This window comes from Ahaetulla prasina, chromosome 2, assembly GCF_028640845.1.
Source record: "Ahaetulla prasina isolate Xishuangbanna chromosome 2, ASM2864084v1, whole genome shotgun sequence".
NCBI classification, from domain to species: Eukaryota; Metazoa; Chordata; class Lepidosauria; order Squamata; family Colubridae; genus Ahaetulla; species Ahaetulla prasina.
The window spans coordinates 9151981-9170761 of record NC_080540.1 but is presented as its reverse complement, the minus strand read 5'-3'; the positions used below and the strand labels follow the sequence as shown (position 1 = coordinate 9170761).

Sequence of the window (18781 nt, the reverse complement as noted above, 5' to 3'; positions counted from 1 at the left end):
CAGGACAACTCCTGAAAGAGTGCAGAGAAGAGCAACAAAGATGATTAGGGGACTGGAAGCTAAACCATATGAAGAACGGTTGCAGGAACTCGGTATGCCTAGTTTAATGAAAAGAAGGACTAGGGAAGACATGATAGCAGTGTTCCAATATCTCAGGGGTTGCCACAAAGAAGAGGGAGTCAAACTATTCTCCAAAGCACCTGAGGGTAGAACAAGAAGCAATGGGTGGAAACTAATCAAGGAGAGAAGCAATTTAGAACTAAGGAGAAATTTCCTGACAGTTAGAACAATTAATGAGTGGAACAACTTGCCTGCAGAAGTTGTGAATGCTCCAACACTGGAAATTTTTATTAAAATGTTGGATAACCATTTGTCTGAAATTCATAATTCAGACAATTCATAATAATAATTCATCAAAATAATTCATGTGCATAGGGACTACCCAGACGGCTGAAAAAAGTGATTTCTGACAGGTTCTCACACTTTTGACCAGTCCTCACACTTATGACTGGTCATCATTTATCCCTGCTGCAGCATTTTGTGCGTAGGGACTACTCGGAGGACTGAAAAAGTTATTTTTGACCTGTCCTCACACTTTTGACTGGTCCTCACACCTACAACTGTCCTCACATTTTACATTTTGCACCCTATCTTGTAACCGTGGTGAAGAGAAGCCGTTGTGAAATAAGTGACATGGTTGTTAAAAATGCTGCAATGGGCATAAATGTGAGGATGGTCATAAGTGCAAGGACTGGTCAGAAATTACTTTTTTTAGCCCTCTGAGTAGTTTCTATGCTCATAGCCAGGGCCACCCGGTCACATGACCAGCTAGCCACACCCACCCAGTCACATGACCACCAAGCCACACCCCAAAATAAGCCACAGCCCACAGAACCAGTACTAAAAAAATTTAGAACCGCCCCCCGCGTCAATGGTGTCCCACTTTACCAATGTTAAAATCTGGTCACTATACCAAAATGTCTATGCCTTGTAGCTATGGAACTGCTTCCGAACTCAAGGCGGCGGGAGAGATATTCCCTTATGAGTTTGACCACCACTGAGCCAATGGATTGTGAACCGAATTTCTCCTGCCTAGTATCCCAGCCGCAACTCACTTCTTACATTGAGCTCCTTAGTTCGGATGAATCTACTTCTACTGTAAGACCAATTAAAGGGAAAAGATTGTCTTTCTGCTGCACAGAAGTACAATGGATGCTTCCAAATGACGTCTTTTGGAGCCAGAGAGGTGAAGGAGGGAAATTTTATGCCAACATTCAAAGTGCAGGGGAAGGTCTACCACAGGATAGGGAGTATCATGGCCTCAGCCTTCATTTCTCCAGATATACTTTGCTGGTGATGATGAAAATGTGAGGGACATCCATGGAATCTACCCGAGTGCTAATTCAGAACTGGTTAGTCAACTGAAGAAGTTGCTGTGTGAACACAACAAGTATATTCTGGAACTTAAGGCTGCTGTTGATTCTGTTCCTAAGGACCACAAAGACTTCCAAGTGGTGATTAAGACTGATAGGAAGCCTTCTGGAGAGCAATGAGGTCGTTTCAATGCCGGCCAAAGTATTTGAGTTTCCTCTTCAGGATCTGGCCTTCTAAAGAGCAGTCAAGGTTGATTTCCTCTAGGACTGACCGGTTTGATTGCCTTGCAGTCCAAGGGACTCGTAGGAGTCTTCTCCAGCACCAGAGTTCAAAGGCCTCCATTCTTTGGTGCTCAGCCTTCCTTATGGTCCAACTTTCACAGCCATACATTGCAACTGGGAAAACCATAGCCTTGACTATATGCACTTTAGTAGGCAGGGTGATGTCTCTCCTTTTTAGCATGCTATCTAGATTTGCCATAGTTTTCCTCTCCAGAAATAAGCGTCTTTTAATTTCTTGGCTGCAGTCCCCATCTGCGGTCATCTTGGAGCCCAGGAAAATAAAATCTGTCCCTACCTCCATTTCTTCCCCACCTATTTGCCAGGAATTGAGAGGGCCAAATGCCATGATCTTAGTTTTCTTAATGTTGAGTTTCAAACCAAATTTTGTACTCTCCTCCTTCACCTGCATCAAGGGGCGTTACATTACCTTTTTATTATTAAATTCATTTATTATTAAACTTAATTGCTGCCCAGCTCAGTTTGAGGCAAATCTGAGCATCTTGCCTTGCCTTATTGTTCATAACAAAACTGACAATACCCATTTTTTTCATTTCAAAATCTACTGATAATTGTAACAATGCATTTTTTTAAAAAAAAACATTTTTTACTTTACCTTAAAGCTGTTTTGCTTTACAGCAAAACAAAGGCTTGTAACTTCCACAAGTCCACCACATGACCCAGGGACAAATCCAAGGCCCACTAAAAATGGTGGCTGCTTCGAGGAAAGGTGTTAAGTTCGGGCAATAAAGAGGCAGGAGACCAGTGAGTGACAACAGCTCTTTAGTTTATAGTGAACCCAGCGGAAGACAACAGGCAAAACCCTCTCTTTAAATACTATTTTGGCTGAGGCTTCAACCAATCAGCAACGTGCTAGTTCCCGCCCAAATTTCCCTCCTAAAGTTTAAAATACATTACACTCCTTCCCTCCCAGAACGCATTGTACCCATATTTACATAAAATTAGCATGTTATTTCTCCACGTAGTCACGCAGGTAGACAGGGCGTCTCCTAACTCTTTCTGACCTGCGCAATTCATTTTCTGGGAGTGAGTCGAGCTGGTTGGAGGGACTGTTAGTTCCTCCCAGCTCCTCCTCTGGGCCGTCCGGCCCTGGATTATTGGCAGAGTCGTCCCTGCTGTCTTCAGGAGGAACCGGTTGGAGTCGCTGGACTTCATCGGACTCAGATAAGTCCCCCGCTCACCTCGGGTTTGAGTCAGCTGTGAATTCAAACATTTGGTAGTCAGGGCCTGGCTTATTGGTTTCTGTTTTACTTGGTATTCGTTTTCGTATTTGGTCTATGTGGCGTCTCCAAACCCGGCCATCCTCCATGTCTACTACATATGATTTCGGCCCGGTTATTCCAAGAATTGTCCCTTTTAACCATGTTGGACCATCACTATAGTTGTGTGCCCATACAGGGTCACCCACTGTCATTTCCCTAGTTTTTCCTTGGATCCCCTTGTACCCATCTGGGGTGTAGGTTGGGTTTAGTCAGTCTAACGGGTACCTGAGCTTCCTGCCCATCAATAGTTCCGCCGGGCTGCGGCCAGTTGTCACACAAGGGGTTCTATGTTGGACTGCTAAAAAGGTGTCGATTTTTGTTTGCCAATCGCCTGGACTTATCCTAGATAGCGCTTCCTTGGCGCTCCGAACGAAACGTTCTGCAAGTCCGTTCGTCGCCGGTGGAAAGGCGCCGAGAGGACATGCCTGATGCCCTCCTCTGCCAAGTACCCCTCAAACTGGGTTGCTGTGAATTGCGGGCCGTTGTCGGAAACTAGGGTGTCAGGCAGGCCATGAGTTACAAATAGGTGCCTTAGGACTGAGATAACTGCCTCGGCCGTCGTGGTTCTCATGAGAATGATTTCTAACCATTTTGAGTAGGCATCTACTACGATTAAAAAAACTTGCCCATGGAATGGCCCTGCGAAATCTATGTGAATCCTAGACCATGGCCCCTGGGGTTTCTCCCACTCTCTAATTGGGGCTGTAGGGGGTAGTGGCCGTGACTCTTGACAGGATTGGCATTTCCCTACCCTGTCACTTATTTCCTTATCCATTAGGGGCCACCATACATAACTCCTCGCTAAACTCTTCATCCTCACGATCCCCGGGTGGCCCGTGTGCAGTAATTCCAATACATTTTGTCGTAATTTCTCCGGGATGACCACTCTATCCCCCCATAACAGACACCCCCCTTGAACTGACAGTTCCACTCGTTTTTTCGCAAAGTCTTTGAACGCGAGCGCATGGCCATCCCCTTTGCACCCAACCGATTACAGTCCGTATGGTAATGTCCTTGTAAGATGCCCTAGCCACTTCCTTGGATGTGACTGGGCCAGAGTCCAAAGAGTCAATTAGCAAGACGGGTATTCCCGGGGTCGGGTCTTCGATAGTCTCTGGTAAGGGGCATCTACTCAGAGCGTCCGCATGCCCTAAGTATTTTCCGGGCCGGTGGAGCAATTTGTAAGAGTATGCTGCTAGGAAGATAGACCATCGGGTCAGTCTGGGTGAAAGTGCAGCGGGTGTTGGGCGGTCGCCCGCTAATAGACCCAGTAGGGGTCTATGGTCCGTGACTATCTCGAAATCTCGTCCGAATACATATTCGTGGAATTTCTTAACCCCAGAGACTATAGTCAATGCTTCCCTATCTAGCTGGCTATAGTTCCTTTCGGCCGAGGACATTGTTCGGGAATAATATGCTATAGGGGCTTCTGTTCCATTCGATAATCTATGGCTGAGCACAGCCCCCACCCCATAGGGAGATGCATCACAAACTAGAACTAATGGCATTTATTGTGCTATCTTCTCTGAAGCACGAACATCTTCCTTGTTCACCCATTCAGCTTGGGACAAAGGGAAGTGCTTCCAAGCAATAAGATATTGAATTTTATTTCTATGTTTTCTGGAATCTAAGATTTCTTTTACTTCAAAATGTTGTTCGCCCTCTATGAGAATTGGTATAGGAGGGGGTGTATGGTTAGCACGGAAAGTAGACGTGTGTTCTGATTTCAGTAAGCTCACATGGAAAACGGGGTGAATTCTTCTAAGTGTTTTTGGTAATTCTAGCTGTACAGTCATGGGGTTGATGATTTTCACTATGGGAAAAGGACCCACATACTTAGGTCCCAGTTTTTTAGATTTTTGAGTGGTTTGTAAATATTTGGTGGAGAGATAAACTCTATCTCCAACTTGGTATTTGTTCTCAGGGGATCTTTTTTTATCGGCTTGTTTTTTGTGTGCACGGTGGGTGTCATCAATCGCTTTGCGAGTCATTTTCCATGTGCTTTGTATTTGATATATCCATTCTGACAATGATGAAACCGTGGTTTTTTTCCTTTGGAAATTCTGAAATGGGAACAAAGTCTTGGCCTGAAGCTACTTTAAAAGGAGTAAATCCTGTGCTACTATGAATTGAGTTATTGTAGGCTACTTCTGCAAAAGATAGTAGGTCCGCCCAATTATAGTTAATGTAACAACGTAAATATTGTTCTAGTACTGAGTTCGAGTGTTCACAACTTCCATTAGTCTGGGGATGATGGGAGGAGCTTAATCCTTAGGCGGAGCCAATCAGTCGCAAAAATTCTTTCCAAAACTGAGAAGTGAATTGAACTCCTTGATCTGAGATGATGCGTTCAGGAACTCCGTGGAGTCTATAAACGTGTTGCACAAACAACTTTGCCAAAGTCTTTGAAGAAGGTATTTTGGAACATGGGATAAAGTGGACTTGTTTGGAGAACAGGTCTGTGACTACCCAGATTACTGTATTGCCTGCACTTTCGGGTAGTTCCACTATGAAATCCATGGATATTTCTTTCCATGGGGCTCCTGGCCGGGCTACTGTTTGAAGTAGTCCAGGAGGCTTTCCTGGTGGCCTTTTAGATGATGCACAAACAGGGCAACTTGCTATATACGATTGAATGTCTTTTTTAAGACTTGGCCACCAAAATTGTCTTTTAAGAAGGTGCAAGGTTTTCACAAAACCAAAATGTCCTGCCATTTTGGCATCATGGCATCGTTGTAGTATGGTTTCTCTAAGTGATATAGGAACATACAGTTTTGCTCCAATCCAAGCTAGTCCATCACGGAGCGTGCATTCGTGCAAATGAGTCAAGAACCAGTCATCTGTGTTCAAAGCTTCTTTAAACAACTTAGTCAATTCATCTGGTAGTGATGTCTCGGTTTTGGTATGGCTTCGGGTTATAGCCGGAGCTGCTAATTGCTGAATAGGGAGTATTGGGCGTACCACCTCGGAGCGCGTACCATTGTATTGGGGCAGATGTGAAAGAGCATCTGCCAGAAAGTTCTTTCCTCCGGGAATGTAATGTAAAGTGAAATTAAAACGGTTAAAATATTGAGCCCAGCGGGCTTGTTTAGGCGAAAGTTTTCTAGGAGTTTTTAGCGCTTCCAGATTTTTCTGATCAGTCCAAACTTCAAAAGGATGGTTAGAACCTTCTAAGAATTGTCACCAAGTGCGAAGAGCCCAATGAACTGCAAATGCTTCTTTCTCCCAAATAGCCCACCTTCTTTCAGTTTCAGTCAATTTTCGAGAAGTGAAAGCACAAGGTTGTAGTTTACCATCGGCATTGTTTTGGAGCAAAACGGCTCTGACCGCTACATCACTAGCATCTGCTTGTACCACAAAAGGAACATCCATGTCAGGGTGTTTTAAAATAGGTTCAGCAGCAAACAGTCGTTTCAACTTTTCAAACGCTGCTTGACATTCCATTGACCATTTGAGAGGTAATGATGGTTTGGGTTTTGTATCTCCTTTAGTTTTTAAGAGGTTGATGATTGGCAAAGCAATTTGAGCAAAGGAGGGGATGAATTGACGATAAAAGTTCGCAAATCCCAAGAAACTTTGCAGCTATTTGCGTGTGCAGGGGGGGGGGGGCATTCCAAGACAGCTTTCACTTTCTCTGGGTCCATTTCCAATCCATCTGCCGATATACGGTACCCTAAATAGTCTATTTTTGTTTGATGAAAATCACATTTGGATAGCTTGCAATAAAGTTCTGCGGCTACCAACTTTTTGAGTACTGCTCTTACTAGCTTTATATGCTCTTCCATTGTTTCTGTATAGATAAGTATATTGTCGAGGTAAACAAGAACCCCTTTAAATAAGTGTTGATGGAGTATTTCATTTATTAGCTGCATGAAAACTGCGGGCGCCCCCTGCAGTCCAAACGGCAGTACTCGAAACTGAAAGCATCCCAGGGGGCAGTTGAAAGCGGTTTTCCTTTCATCCCCCTCCTTTATACGAACTCTGTAGTAAGCCTCTCGTAGGTCTAATTTGGTGAAAAACTTTCCTTTCGCTAGATGCACTAACATGTCTTTCATGAGCGGCATGGGGTATACGTTTTCGGCGCATATTGCGTTTAGGTTTCTATAGTCAACTATAAGACAAAAGGAGCCATCTTTCTTTTCTCGGAACATCACTGGTGCAGCCACTCGAGGCCTAGCCGGTTGTATAAACCCCTGCTCTAAGTTTTTGTCTATAAATTTACATAGCTCCCCCAATTCTTTTTGGGGGATAAGCTTTTGGTTTTGGAAGCTTTACCCCTGGAACTATGTCTATTGCGCAGTCAGTAGGCCTATGGGGAGGTAGAACATCTGATGCTTTCTCGCTAAAGACTTCTCGCAAGTCCCAGTATTCCTTAGGTAGCCTCTCCTCGCCTTCTATCCATTCCGTCATTGCCCCCATCACGTCATGGAGCACGGCCACGGTAGATTCCTCCTTGGTGTCTCTTTTCTCCCCCCTTGGCGTCTTAGAACGAAAACATAAGACTCCCGTCTTCCAGTTAATATGGGGGTTCCACTTCCGCAGCCATGACAGGCCTAGCAACAGAGGTTGGTCCATCCCCGGGGCTACTATGAAGTTTAGGACCTCACGATGGTCTCCCATCATCATTTCTATGGGTTCTGTTACAAAATGGGCGGGCCCTCCCCCTGCCACAGAGCCATCCAACTGGGCAAAGGCTATGGGCCTAGTTAGGGTTCTCAGTTTTAGTTCCATTTTCTCTACTACTTTGGGGCTGATGATGCACCTAGTACACCCAGAGTCTAGGAGCGCTAGCATTTCCCCCTTATTTCCCGAAGAAGGGACATGCAGTTTGACCGGGATGTTCAAAGGACCCCGTGTCCAACTCACCAGAAGATCTTCATCGGATTCTGACGTAGTTTTGCTGTCATCGGACTCGGTCGGCGTTCCATGCTCCTCCCTGATGGGAGTGGCCTTCTTGGTGACGCCTTCTCCCACTTTTGCCGGCTTTCGCGCCTTAGCAGCTGGTTTCACCGGTTCCTTTCCACCAATAGGGGTCGTCTTTGGCACCAACTTCACCCGACAGTCATCTGCTCGGTGGCCTTCTTTCCCACATCTGTAGCAAGCAGTAGAACGTTGCCTCCCACTCTGTGAAGTGAGGGTGTCCTTTGGAGGGCCTCTAGGGAAATGGGCAGGGTTTGGTGTCAGGCTGCCTCTGATTATAACTAGGAAAGAATACACCTTGACTTCATTTGAAAATAAAGAAAAGTACTTTTACTAATTACATCTGGATTGCAGCAGGGTTTAAGTTGAATCTGAGACAGAATATGGCTGACAATCTGTATCACCTATTCCTCCCTCCTCTGTCCCAAAAGGTCATCAGGTCTGGTCCAATGCCAGCTCCTTCCTGGGGTCCCGTGGTAATCTTCTTCCGCAGGTCTCTGGTTGTCAATCAAATCAGGAATGCAATGTCCGTTAGCGTTCGCGCCCAAACATTCCTGTGAATTCAAAACATTAATCTCTCCTCCCACCTTAATTATGTCAGACCAACACTCTTAAAGGCCCCTCTCTTCTTAACTTGAATCCAATCGCTATTTACATTAGAAATACAATCCCCTTCTATCTAACAACTGAATATAAGGAGTACAAAGAGATACGAAGTTTGGAGTGGAGGCTGACATTCGGCCCTGCTGCAACAAGGATGTCAGTCCTAGAAAAAAAAAATTAGGGTTTGTCAGGATATTTTTTATAGAATTGAGCTATCTTTTCTGAAGCACGAACATCTTCCTTGTTCACCCATTCGGCTTGGGACAAAGGGAAGTGCTTCCAAGCAATGAGATATTGAATTTTATTTCTATGTTTTCTTGAATCCAAGATTTCTTTTATTTCAAAATGTTGTTCGCCCTCTATGAGAATTGGTATAGGAGGGGGTATATGGTCAGCACGGAAAGTGGAAGTGTGTTCCGGTTTCAGCAAGCTGACATGGAAAACAGGATGAATTCTTCTAAGTGTTTTTGGTAATTGTAGTTGTACAGTCACGGGGTTGATGATTTTCACTATGGGGAAAGGTCCACATATTTAGGTCCCAGTTTTTAGACTTTTGAGTAGTTTGTAAATATTCGTGGAGAGATAAACATTGTCACCAACTTGGTATTTGTTCTCAGGGATCTTTTATCTGCTTGTTTTTATGTGCATGGTGAGCGTCATCGATCGCCTTGCGAGTCATTTTCCATGTGCTTTGTATTTGATCTATCCATTCTGATAAGGAGGAAACCGTGGTTTTCTCCTTTGGAAGTTCTGAAATGGGGACAAAATCTTGGCCTGAAGCTACTTTAAAAGGAGTAAATCCTGTGCTACTATGAATTGAGTTATTGTCTTTCACCAGTTCTTACGGTCTTCACCAGTTCGATTTCCATCTCCGCTGCCAGGGTGTACCAGCCGTACAACGTGGTTGGAGAGGCTCGTGCCCGGCACAGTTCATAGAGATCTCCATTCAGACCATCTTTGTAAATGTCGACCAGGGTCTCCTCTGACCATCCTCTCATTAAGGGAACTAGATCACTGAATTCCTGGTTGTAATCCGCCACCGGCCTTCTCCCACTTTTGCCGGCTTTCGCGCCTTAGCAGCTGGTTTCACCGGTTCCTTTCCACCAATAGGGGTCGTCTTTGGCACCAACTTCACCCGACAGTCATCTGCTCGGTGGCCTTCTTTCCCACATCTGTAGCAAGCAGTAGAACGTTGCCTCCCACTCTGTGAAGTGAGGGTGTCCTTTGGAGGGCCTCTAGGGAAATGGGCAGGGTTTGGTGTCAGGCTGCCTCTGATTATAACTAGGAAAGAATACACCTTGACTTCATTTGAAAATAAAGAAAAGTACTTTTACTAATTACATCTGGATTGCAGCAGGGTTTAAGTTGAATCTGAGACAGAATATGGCTGACAATCTGTATCACCCTATTCCTCCCTCCTCTGTCCCAAAAGGTCATCAGGTCTGGTCCAATGCCAGCTCCTTCCTGGGGTCCCGTGGTAATCTTCTTCCGCAGGTCTCTGGTTGTCAATCAAATCAGGAATGCAATGTCCGTTAGCGTTCGCGCCCAAACATTCCTGTGAATTCAAAACATTAATCTCTCCTCCCACCTTAATTATGTCAGACCAACACTCTTAAAGGCCCCTCTCTTCTTAACTTGAATCCAATCGCTATTTACATTAGAAATACAATCCCCTTCTATCTAACAACTGAATATAAGGAGTACAAAGAGATACGAAGTTTGGAGTGGAGGCTGACATTCGGCCCTGCTGCAACAAGGATGTCAGTCCTAGAAAAAAAAAATTAGGGTTTGTCAGGATATTTTTTATAGAATTGAGCTATCTTTTCTGAAGCACGAACATCTTCCTTGTTCACCCATTCGGCTTGGGACAAAGGGAAGTGCTTCCAAGCAATGAGATATTGAATTTTATTTCTATGTTTTCTTGAATCCAAGATTTCTTTTATTTCAAAATGTTGTTCGCCCTCTATGAGAATTGGTATAGGAGGGGGTATATGGTCAGCACGGAAAGTGGAAGTGTGTTCGGTTTCAACAAGCTGACATGGAAAACAGGATGAATTCTTCTAAGTGTTTTTGGTAATTGTAGTTGTACAGTCACGGGGTTGATGATTTTCACTATGGGGAAAGGTCCCACATATTTAGGTCCCAGTTTTTTAGACTTTTGAGTAGTTTGTAAATATTCGGTGGAGAGATAAACATTGTCACCAACTTGGTATTTGTTCTCAGGGGATCTTTTTTTATCTGCTTGTTTTTTATGTGCATGGTGAGCGTCATCGATCGCCTTGCGAGTCATTTTCCATGTGCTTTGTATTTGATCTATCCATTCTGATAAGGAGGAAACCGTGGTTTTCTCCTTTGGAAGTTCTGAAATGGGGACAAAATCTTGGCCTGAAGCTACTTTAAAAGGAGTAAATCCTGTGCTACTATGAATTGAGTTATTGTCTTTCACCAGTTCTTACGGTCTTTCACCAGTTCGATTTCCATCTCCGCTGCCAGGGTGTACCAGCCGTACAACGTGGTTGGAGAGGCTCGTGCCCGGCACAGTTCATAGAGATCTCCATTCAGACCATCTTTGTAAATGTCGACCAGGGTCTCCTCTGACCATCCTCTCATTAAGGGAACTAGATCACTGAATTCCTGGTTGTAATCCGCCACCGGCCTTCTCCCTTGCCTGATGGTTTTCATCCGGCCTTTGGCCTTCTGCTCTGCTAGGGGGTCCTCGAACCTCCTCCTCAGTGCAATAATAAAATGCTCGTAGTTTTGCAATAAGGGGGAGTGGTTGGTATATAGTGACACAAACCATGCAGCTGCTCTTCCGGTCAAGTTGTGGGTCACAGCTCTAACTTGTGCCGCCTGTGACCAATAATCTTCCCCCCAGTCTATCATGTGGTCATTCACTATCGCCAGGAACAGTTCCAGCTCCTTAGCATTTCCATCAAATTTCTCTGATATGGGGGGAATTTTTGGCTTTTTCCTTCCCCTGCGCAGCCTTGCTTGATCAGCAGGTGGCGTGCGACCCCCATCCAATTCAGCTGCCTCTGGGAAGAGGGTTCCCGGCTCTGGGCCTTCAGAAATCTCTCTGCCCTGGGAATCTCCTCCAGCTGGCCCCTTTGTATTCTCTTCCTCCTCTTCTCCCTCCCATCTGGAGGACCGAATAGGGGATTCATACCTTTGGCGAGCTGCTTGCCTTACTTTCACTTCACGAAAAAGACGCACTGCCTCCTCCAACTGGAGCTTGTCCCTTATCTCTTGTTCTGCTTCCGAAAGTCTTTCTTTTTCCTTTTTTTTTTCTTTTAGTTACTCCAGACAGAAGCTCTTCGGTGTTTGGTTTCCACCCTTTCTCTTCCAGCTTTAATTGCTCTATCCACCGAGCTCTGCAATCTTCCAGCTCAGGGTTAAAAGTGTCAGCAGAAATTCCTCCGGACGCCTCCCTCGGCTCAGCAGGCGGCTGGCCTTCCATCAAATTTTTTCTGTCGATCCCCTCGGTATTTTGGTTAGAATCCTGGTTGGTCAACATGCTGTGTTGAGATTCAACTTAATGTCAGGCTGCCTCTGATTATAACTAGGAAAGAATACACCTTGACTTCATTTGCAAATAAAGAAAAGTACTTTTACTAATTACATCTGGATTGCAGCAGGGTTTAAGTTGAATCTGAGACAGAATATGGCTGACAATCTGTATCACCCTATTCCTCCCTCCTCTGTCCCAAAAGGTCATCAGGTCTGGTCCAATGCCAGCTCCTTCCTGGGGTCCCGTGGTAATCTTCTTCCGCAGGTCTCTGGTTGTCAATCAAATCAGGAATGCAATGTCCGATAGCGTTTGCGCCCAAACATTCCTGTGAATTCAAAACATTAATCTCTCCTCCCACCTTAATTATGTCAGACCGACACTCTTAAAGGCCCCTCTCTTCTTAACTTGAATCCAATCACTATTTACATTAGAAATACAATCCCCTTCTATCTAACAACTGAATATAAGGAGTACAAAGAGATACGAAGTTTGGAGTGGAGGCTGACATTTGGCCTTCCAGTGCGCTCTGCTCGGCTGCGATCCTTTGCTAGCTCGATTTCCATCTCCACTGCCAGGGTGTACCAGCTGTACAGCGTAGTTGGAGAGGCCCGTGCTCGGCATAACACATACAGATCTCCATTCAAGCCATCCTTGTAAATGTCCACAAGGGTCATCTCCGACCATCCTCTCATCATGGGGACCAGATCACTGAACTCCTGGTTGTAGTCAGCCATTGGCCTCCTTCCTTGTCTGATGGTTTTCATCCGGCCCTTGGCCTTCTGCTCTGCCAGGGGGTCCTCAAACCTCCTCCTCAGTGCAGTCATGAAATGTCCATAATTCTGCAGCAGGGGGGAGTGCCCGTTGTATAGCGACACAAACCAAGCAGCTGCTGTTGCAGTTAGGTTTTGGGTTACAGCCCTAAATTGTGCTGCCTGCGACCAGTAATCTTCCCCCCAGGCCGTCATGTGGTTATTCACTAACGCCAGGAACAGCCCTAGCTCCTTGGCATCTCCATCAAATTTTCCAGAAAGGGGGGGAATTTTTGGCTTTTTCCTTCCTCTGCGTGGCCTCACTCTGTCAGCAGGTGGCATACACTCTCCATCCGATTCAGCTGCCTCTGGGAAGGGGGTTTCTGGCTCTGGGCCTTCCAAAATCTCTACGCCCTGGGAAACTCCCCCAGCAGGCCCCTTTGCAGTTTCTTCCTCCTCTTCTCCCTCCCCCCTGGAGGACCGAATAGGGGATTCATATCTTTGGCAAGCGGCTTGCCTTACTTTCACCTCACAGAAAAGACGCAATGCCTCGTCCAACTGGAGGCTGTCTCTGATCTTCTGCTCCTCTATCCAGTCGGAAAACCTGCTTGGGTTTCCCTTTCTCCTTATAGTCACTCCAGAGGGAGGTTCTTTGAAGTTTGGTAGCCTCCTCTCTTCTTCCAGCTGCAATTGCTCCAGCTAACGTTTAATCTAGCAGTTGAAATATCTCCTGGTAGCTCCTCCAGCTCAACAGCTTTATCTTCGACCCCCGCGGTATTTGATTGTAAATCCTGGTTGGTCAACATGATGTGAGATCCAACTTAATGTCAGGCTGTCTCTGATTATATTTAGGAAAGAAAACACCTTGACCTCATTTGGAAATGAAGAAAAGTACTTTTACTAAATACACCTTGACTACAGCTGGGTAAAGTTGGATCTGAGACAAAATATGGCTAACATTCCATATCCCCTCATTAGTCCCTCCTCCCCCAAGAGGTCAGGCAGGTCTGGTCCAATGCCAGCTCCTTCTCGGCCCCCTGTGGTAATCTTCTTCTGCCAGTCTCTGGCTGTTAATCATCTCAGGAATGCAGTGTCCATTGAAAAGCCCACGCTCTAACATTCTTGCTAATTACGTCAATCTCCCCTCCCCTTGATCTCATGTCAGACGACACTCTTAAAGGGCCCTCTCCACTTAACCTGAATAGGATAGTAATACATCTTAAGTCCATGAGCTATTTTATATTACACATAAAAACCCATTGCAATCTAACTACTGAATATAAAGTGTACAAAAGGATGTGAGGATTGGAGTGGAGGCTGACAGTTAGTTCCTTTTGAAGTCTTCAGAAGAGAAGAAAAAAAGAAACTTATCAGATATTTTCACAGTTATCCAAGTTGTAACATAAAGTCAAGGTCAGGTCGTCTTTCAGATGTTATTGCTTCTATTACTGTGCATTAGACTTTGTGTGTATTAAATTCACTTTCACTAAATATGCTGCAATGCTGTAGTACTTCACTTCATCCAGTAGCTGGTACTCTTATTGCCAAATCTCACATTATACAGTCTGTCAAAAACAGCTGATTATCAACAAATCAGGGGGTTTAAAAATAGAAATAGTCAAAACAATTTCTCCCAAGAATCATTTTTCAAATTGTCAAAGCCTTTTTTCCCCAAGCTTCCAATGCTTTTTAGCTTTTCTTGGACTTCTCTTGCCTCTTAATTCTCTGGGTTTTTATTTCTCCGTGTGTCAATCCACCACTATCTTAGGCTTAAAAGTTATCTTTTAATATACTTGTATTTGCATCAGCTCTTTGAGGTAAAAGTCACCCAGTTTCAATGCTCTGTCCATACACCGTTATAGCAAAAGTCTTGTGGTCCTGGTTGTCACAGCGAAAAATGGCAGTCATCCGTGCTGCCCTTTGGGAGAGCTTGCTTCGGACCTAAAGGAGGAATTTGCAGATTCCGCATGGTCAGCAAAGTACCTTTCGTTCCTTCACCGCCCCTTCAAGGCAGCTATAATCCCGTAGGGTCTCTGGCAGCAGTTACCGGCTGGATTTCGAAAGGAGCCTGCTTTTTTGTTCTGGCCACCACGCCAACCGGAAGTACACTCTGGTGATATATAAGATGGTAATTCTGACTGAAAGTTTTCCGACAGTCAAAGGATTCAAAGGGTTTCTCTCTTGGGTGAGTCCGGTTTATCACCAGGTGGGAATTATGACTGAAACGTCTCCCAGTCAGGACATTCAAAGGGTTTCTCTTCTGTGTGAGTCTTGTTGTGTATCACCAGGCTAGAATTATCACTAAAGCTTTTCCCAGATAGGACATTCAAAGAGTTTCTCTCCTGTGTGAGTCTTCTGGTGGTTCATGAGTTGGGAATTTCGACTGAAACGTTTTCCACAGTCCGGACATTCAAAGGGTTTCTCTCCTGTATGAATAGTCTGGTGTTGAACCAGATTGGAGTTATGAGTGAAACCTTTCCCGCAATCAGGACATTCAAAGGGTTTCTCTCCTGTGTGAATATTCTGGTGTCTCATAAGATTGGAATTATCATTAAAACCTTTTCCACAGTCTGGACATTCAAAGGGTTTCTCTCCAGTGTGAGTCCTCTGGTGTATCACCAGGTAGGAATTCTGACTGTAACATTTCCCACAATCAGGACATTCAAAGGGTTTCTCTCCTGTATGAGTCCTCAGGTGTCTCACCAGGCTGGAACTCATACTAAAACTTTTCCCACAATCAGGACATTGAAAAGGTTTCTCCCCTATGTGAGTCCTCTGGTGTGTCACCAGCTTGGAATTATCACTAAAGCTTTTCCCACAGATAGGACATTCAAAGGGTTTCTCACCTGTGTGAGTCCTCAGGTGTCTTACCAGGTGGGAATTCTGACTGTAACATTTCCCACAGTCAGGACATTCAAAGGGTTTCTCTCCTGTATGAGTCCTCTGGTGTTGAACCAGGCTGGAATTATGACTGAAACCTTTCCCACACTCAGGACATTCAAAGGGTTTCTCTCCTGTGTGACTCCTCTGATGTGTCATGAGATTGGAATTCTGACTAAAACCTTTTCCACATTCTGGACATTTAAAGGGTTTCTCTCCTGTGTGACTCCTCTGATGTGTCATGAGGTGGGAATTTTTAATGAAAGTTTTCCCACAATCAGAACATTGAAAATGTTTCTCTCCTTTGTGAGTTGTTTGGTGTTTCACCATCGTTGAATTATCACTAAATGTTTTCACACAAATAGGACATTCAAAGAGTTTCTTTCCTGTGTGAGTCTTCTGGTGGTTCATGAGGTGGGAATTTCGACTAAAACCTTTGCCACAGTCAGGACATTCAAAGGGTTTCTCTCCTGTGTGAATATTCTGGTGTCTCATAAGGTTGGAATTATCATTAAAACCTTTTCCACAGTCTGGACATTCAAAGGGTTTCTCTCCTGTATGAATCTTCTGATGTTTCATCAGGCTGGAATTATCATTAAAACTTTTCCCACAATCAGGACATTCAAAGGGTTTCTCTCCTTTGTGAGTCCTCTGGTGTCTCAGCAGGTTGGCCCTCAGACTAAAACTTTTCCCACAGATAGGACATTTAAAGGGTTTCTCTCTTGTGTGAGTCCTCTGGTGGTTTATGAGTTGGAAATTTCGACTAAAACCTTTGCCACAGTCAGGACATTCAAAGGGTTTCTCTCCTGTATGAGTACTCTGGTGTTGAACCAGGCTGGAATTATGACTGAAAACTTTCCCACAATCAGGATATTCAAAGGGTTTCTCTCCTGTGTGAGTTCTCTGGTGTCTAACCAGGCTGGAATTATCATTAAAGCTTTTCCTACAGATAGGACATTCAAAGGGTTTCTCACCTGTGTGTGTCCTCTGGTGTATCACTAGGTAGGAATTCTGACTGTAACATTTCCCACAGTCAGGACATTTAAAGGGTTTCTCCCCTGTGTGAGTCCTCTGGTGTCTCACCAGGCTGGAACTCATACTAAAACTTTTCCCACAATCAGGACATTCAAAGGGTTTCTCCCCTGTGTGAGTCCTCTGGTGTCTCATCAGGCTGGAAGTCATACTAAAACTTTTCCCACAATCAGGACATTCAAAGGGTTTCTCTCCTGTGTGAGTACTCTGGTGCGTCACCAGTTGGGAATTATCACTAAAGCTTTTCCCACAGATAGGACATTCAAAGGGTTTCTCACCTGTGTGAGTCCTCTGGTGTATCACCAGGTGGGAAGTCTGACGGTAACATTTCCCACAATCAGGACATTCATAGGGTTTCTCACCTGTGTGAGTCCTCTGGTGTATCACCAGGTGGGAATTCTGACTAAAACCTTTTCCACAGTCTGGACATTCAAAGGGTTTCTCTCCTGTGTGCGTCTTCTGATGTTTCACCAGGCTGGAATTATCATTAAAACTTTTTCCACAGTCAGGACATTCAAAGGCTCTCTCTCCTGTATGAGTACTCTGGTGTTGAACCAGGCTGGAATTATCACTAAAACTTTTCCCACAATGAGGATATTCAAAGGGTTTCTCACCTGTGTGAGTCTTCTGGTGGTTCATGAGGCGGGCATTTCGACTAAAATCTTTTCCAGAGTCAGGACATTCAAAGGGTTTCTCTCCCGTAGGAGTACTCTGGTGTTGAACCAGGCTGGAATTATGACTGAAACCTTTCCCACAATCAGGACATTCAAAGAGTTTCTCTCCTGTAGGAGTACTCTGGTGTCTCACCAGCATGGAATTATCATTAAAACTTTTTCCACAGATAGGACATTCAAAAGGTTTCTCTCCTGTATGAGTACTCTGGTGTCTCACTAGGCTGGAACTCAGACTAAAACTCTTCCCAATATCAGGACATTCAAAAGGTTTCTCTCCTGTGTGAGTCCTTTGGTGTATCACCAGGTGGGAATTATCACTAAAGCTTTTCCCACAGATAGGACATTCAAAGGGTTTCTCCCCTTTGTGAATCCTCTGGTGTATCACCAGGTGGGATTTCTGACTGTAACATTTCCCACAATCAGGACATTCAAAGGGTTTCTCTCCTGTGTGACTCCTCTGATGTGTCATGAGGTGGGAATTCAGACTAAAACCTTTTCCACGCTCAGGACATTCAAAGGTTTTCTCTGTGTCAGTTCTCTGGTGGTGTGAGATGGACATTTCTAATGAAGCTTTCCCCCACTAACTAGACACTCATACAATTTCTCCCTGGAGTCAATCTACTGCTGCATCACCAGGCTGGAATTGTGACTGAATTTTTTTACACAGTCAGCACATTCAAATGGTTTCTCTTCTTTGCGAGTCTTGTCTGCTTCACCGGACTGGAATTCTCACTGAAACTTTTCCGAAAGAAAGGATGTTCAAATGGTGGTGCTCCTGTGTGTCTCAGGACCTGGGAATTTCTAATGAAACTTTCACACAATCTGTAGTTGCCATGATTTCTGATCGATTTTCTTCCCTTTTCAACGTTGCTTGTAATTTAGAGTTGTCCCGAGTGCTCTTATTGCCATCCTCTTTGTCTGTAAGATTCAAATAAAAGTGTAACTTTTATTGTTTATAAAATGGTTAGAGATGTGAAAAAAGACAAAAAGTATATATTACAATGAAAAAGCAAACATGCCCCAATGCTAGAATAGTCTCTTATCTTATTTATGATTACTTACAATACTGATGATTCACTTGATACATTGAAGATTACTGAGATCCATGTTCAAATATCCATTCAAATTTAGTTGTTGATTGGGATCAATCACATTCTTAGCAATGCAAAGGACTATCATCAATTATATCTTGAAGTGCTGGGGATAGATTGTATAATTGCAGATATATCCCTACAGAGAGAAATACAGATACATCTACCTACACATGTATATATGGAGAAAATATATGTCTTTCACTCCTGACAAAGTGTCCCAAAATGGTTACAGTCAAACCTTCTGAGCTAAATTTAGAGATGTGGGGGCTTTAACTGATGAAATGATGCAGAAAGCACCACTTTTGTCATGGAAGTCCTCAGCTACAAATAAGAACAGAAAATACTGTCTACAAGCCCTCTGGTGACATCGTTATTCAAGTAGTCCT

At 44.4% G+C, this 18781-nt stretch overlaps 2 protein-coding genes across 3 annotated transcripts in view; both read right to left on the bottom strand.

Annotated features, from left to right (window-relative positions):
* Positions 1-2429: 2429 nt before the first annotated feature.
* Positions 2430-9327, bottom strand: LOC131189654 (uncharacterized). Its single transcript, XM_058165922.1, has 3 exons — positions 9304-9327; positions 7802-8152; positions 2430-2870 (listed from the first exon to the last, which is right to left on the bottom strand). Exons 1-3 carry the CDS (start codon positions 9325-9327, stop codon positions 2550-2552), a joined length of 696 nt encoding a protein of 231 aa, XP_058021905.1. The 3' UTR covers positions 2430-2549.
* A 1209-nt stretch (positions 9328-10536) lies between these two features.
* The window catches only part of LOC131193460 (zinc finger protein 850-like), a 43166-nt gene continuing 34921 nt past the window's right edge, over positions 10537-18781 (bottom strand). Inside the window, exons 2-3 of one of the 2 annotated variants that reach the window (XM_058173624.1) lie at positions 18364-18531; positions 10537-18219 (exon numbers count right to left, since the gene is read on the bottom strand). In XM_058173624.1, the coding sequence (XP_058029607.1) occupies positions 15017-17860 (2844 nt within the window). In that variant the 5' untranslated portion in view covers positions 17861-18219; positions 18364-18531 and the 3' untranslated portion in view covers positions 10537-15016. Of the gene's footprint in view, positions 18532-18781 lie in introns of both variants that reach the window. The other variant, XM_058173625.1, reaches the window with a different exon arrangement.

Excerpts from the sequence above, each read along its gene's own strand:
- LOC131189654 (XM_058165922.1), bottom strand. The coding sequence starts at position 9,327 with ATGGAAATCGAACTGGTGAAGACC. Across the intron at positions 8,153-9,303 it reads AAATCGAACTGGTGAAGACC|GTGTATTCTTTCCTAGTTAT; the intron begins GTAAGAACTGGT and ends AATGAAGTCAAG. Across the intron at positions 2,871-7,801 it reads AATCCGATGAAGATCTTCTG|CTGACTCAAACCCGAGGTGA; the intron begins GTGAGTTGGACA and ends TTGAATTCACAG.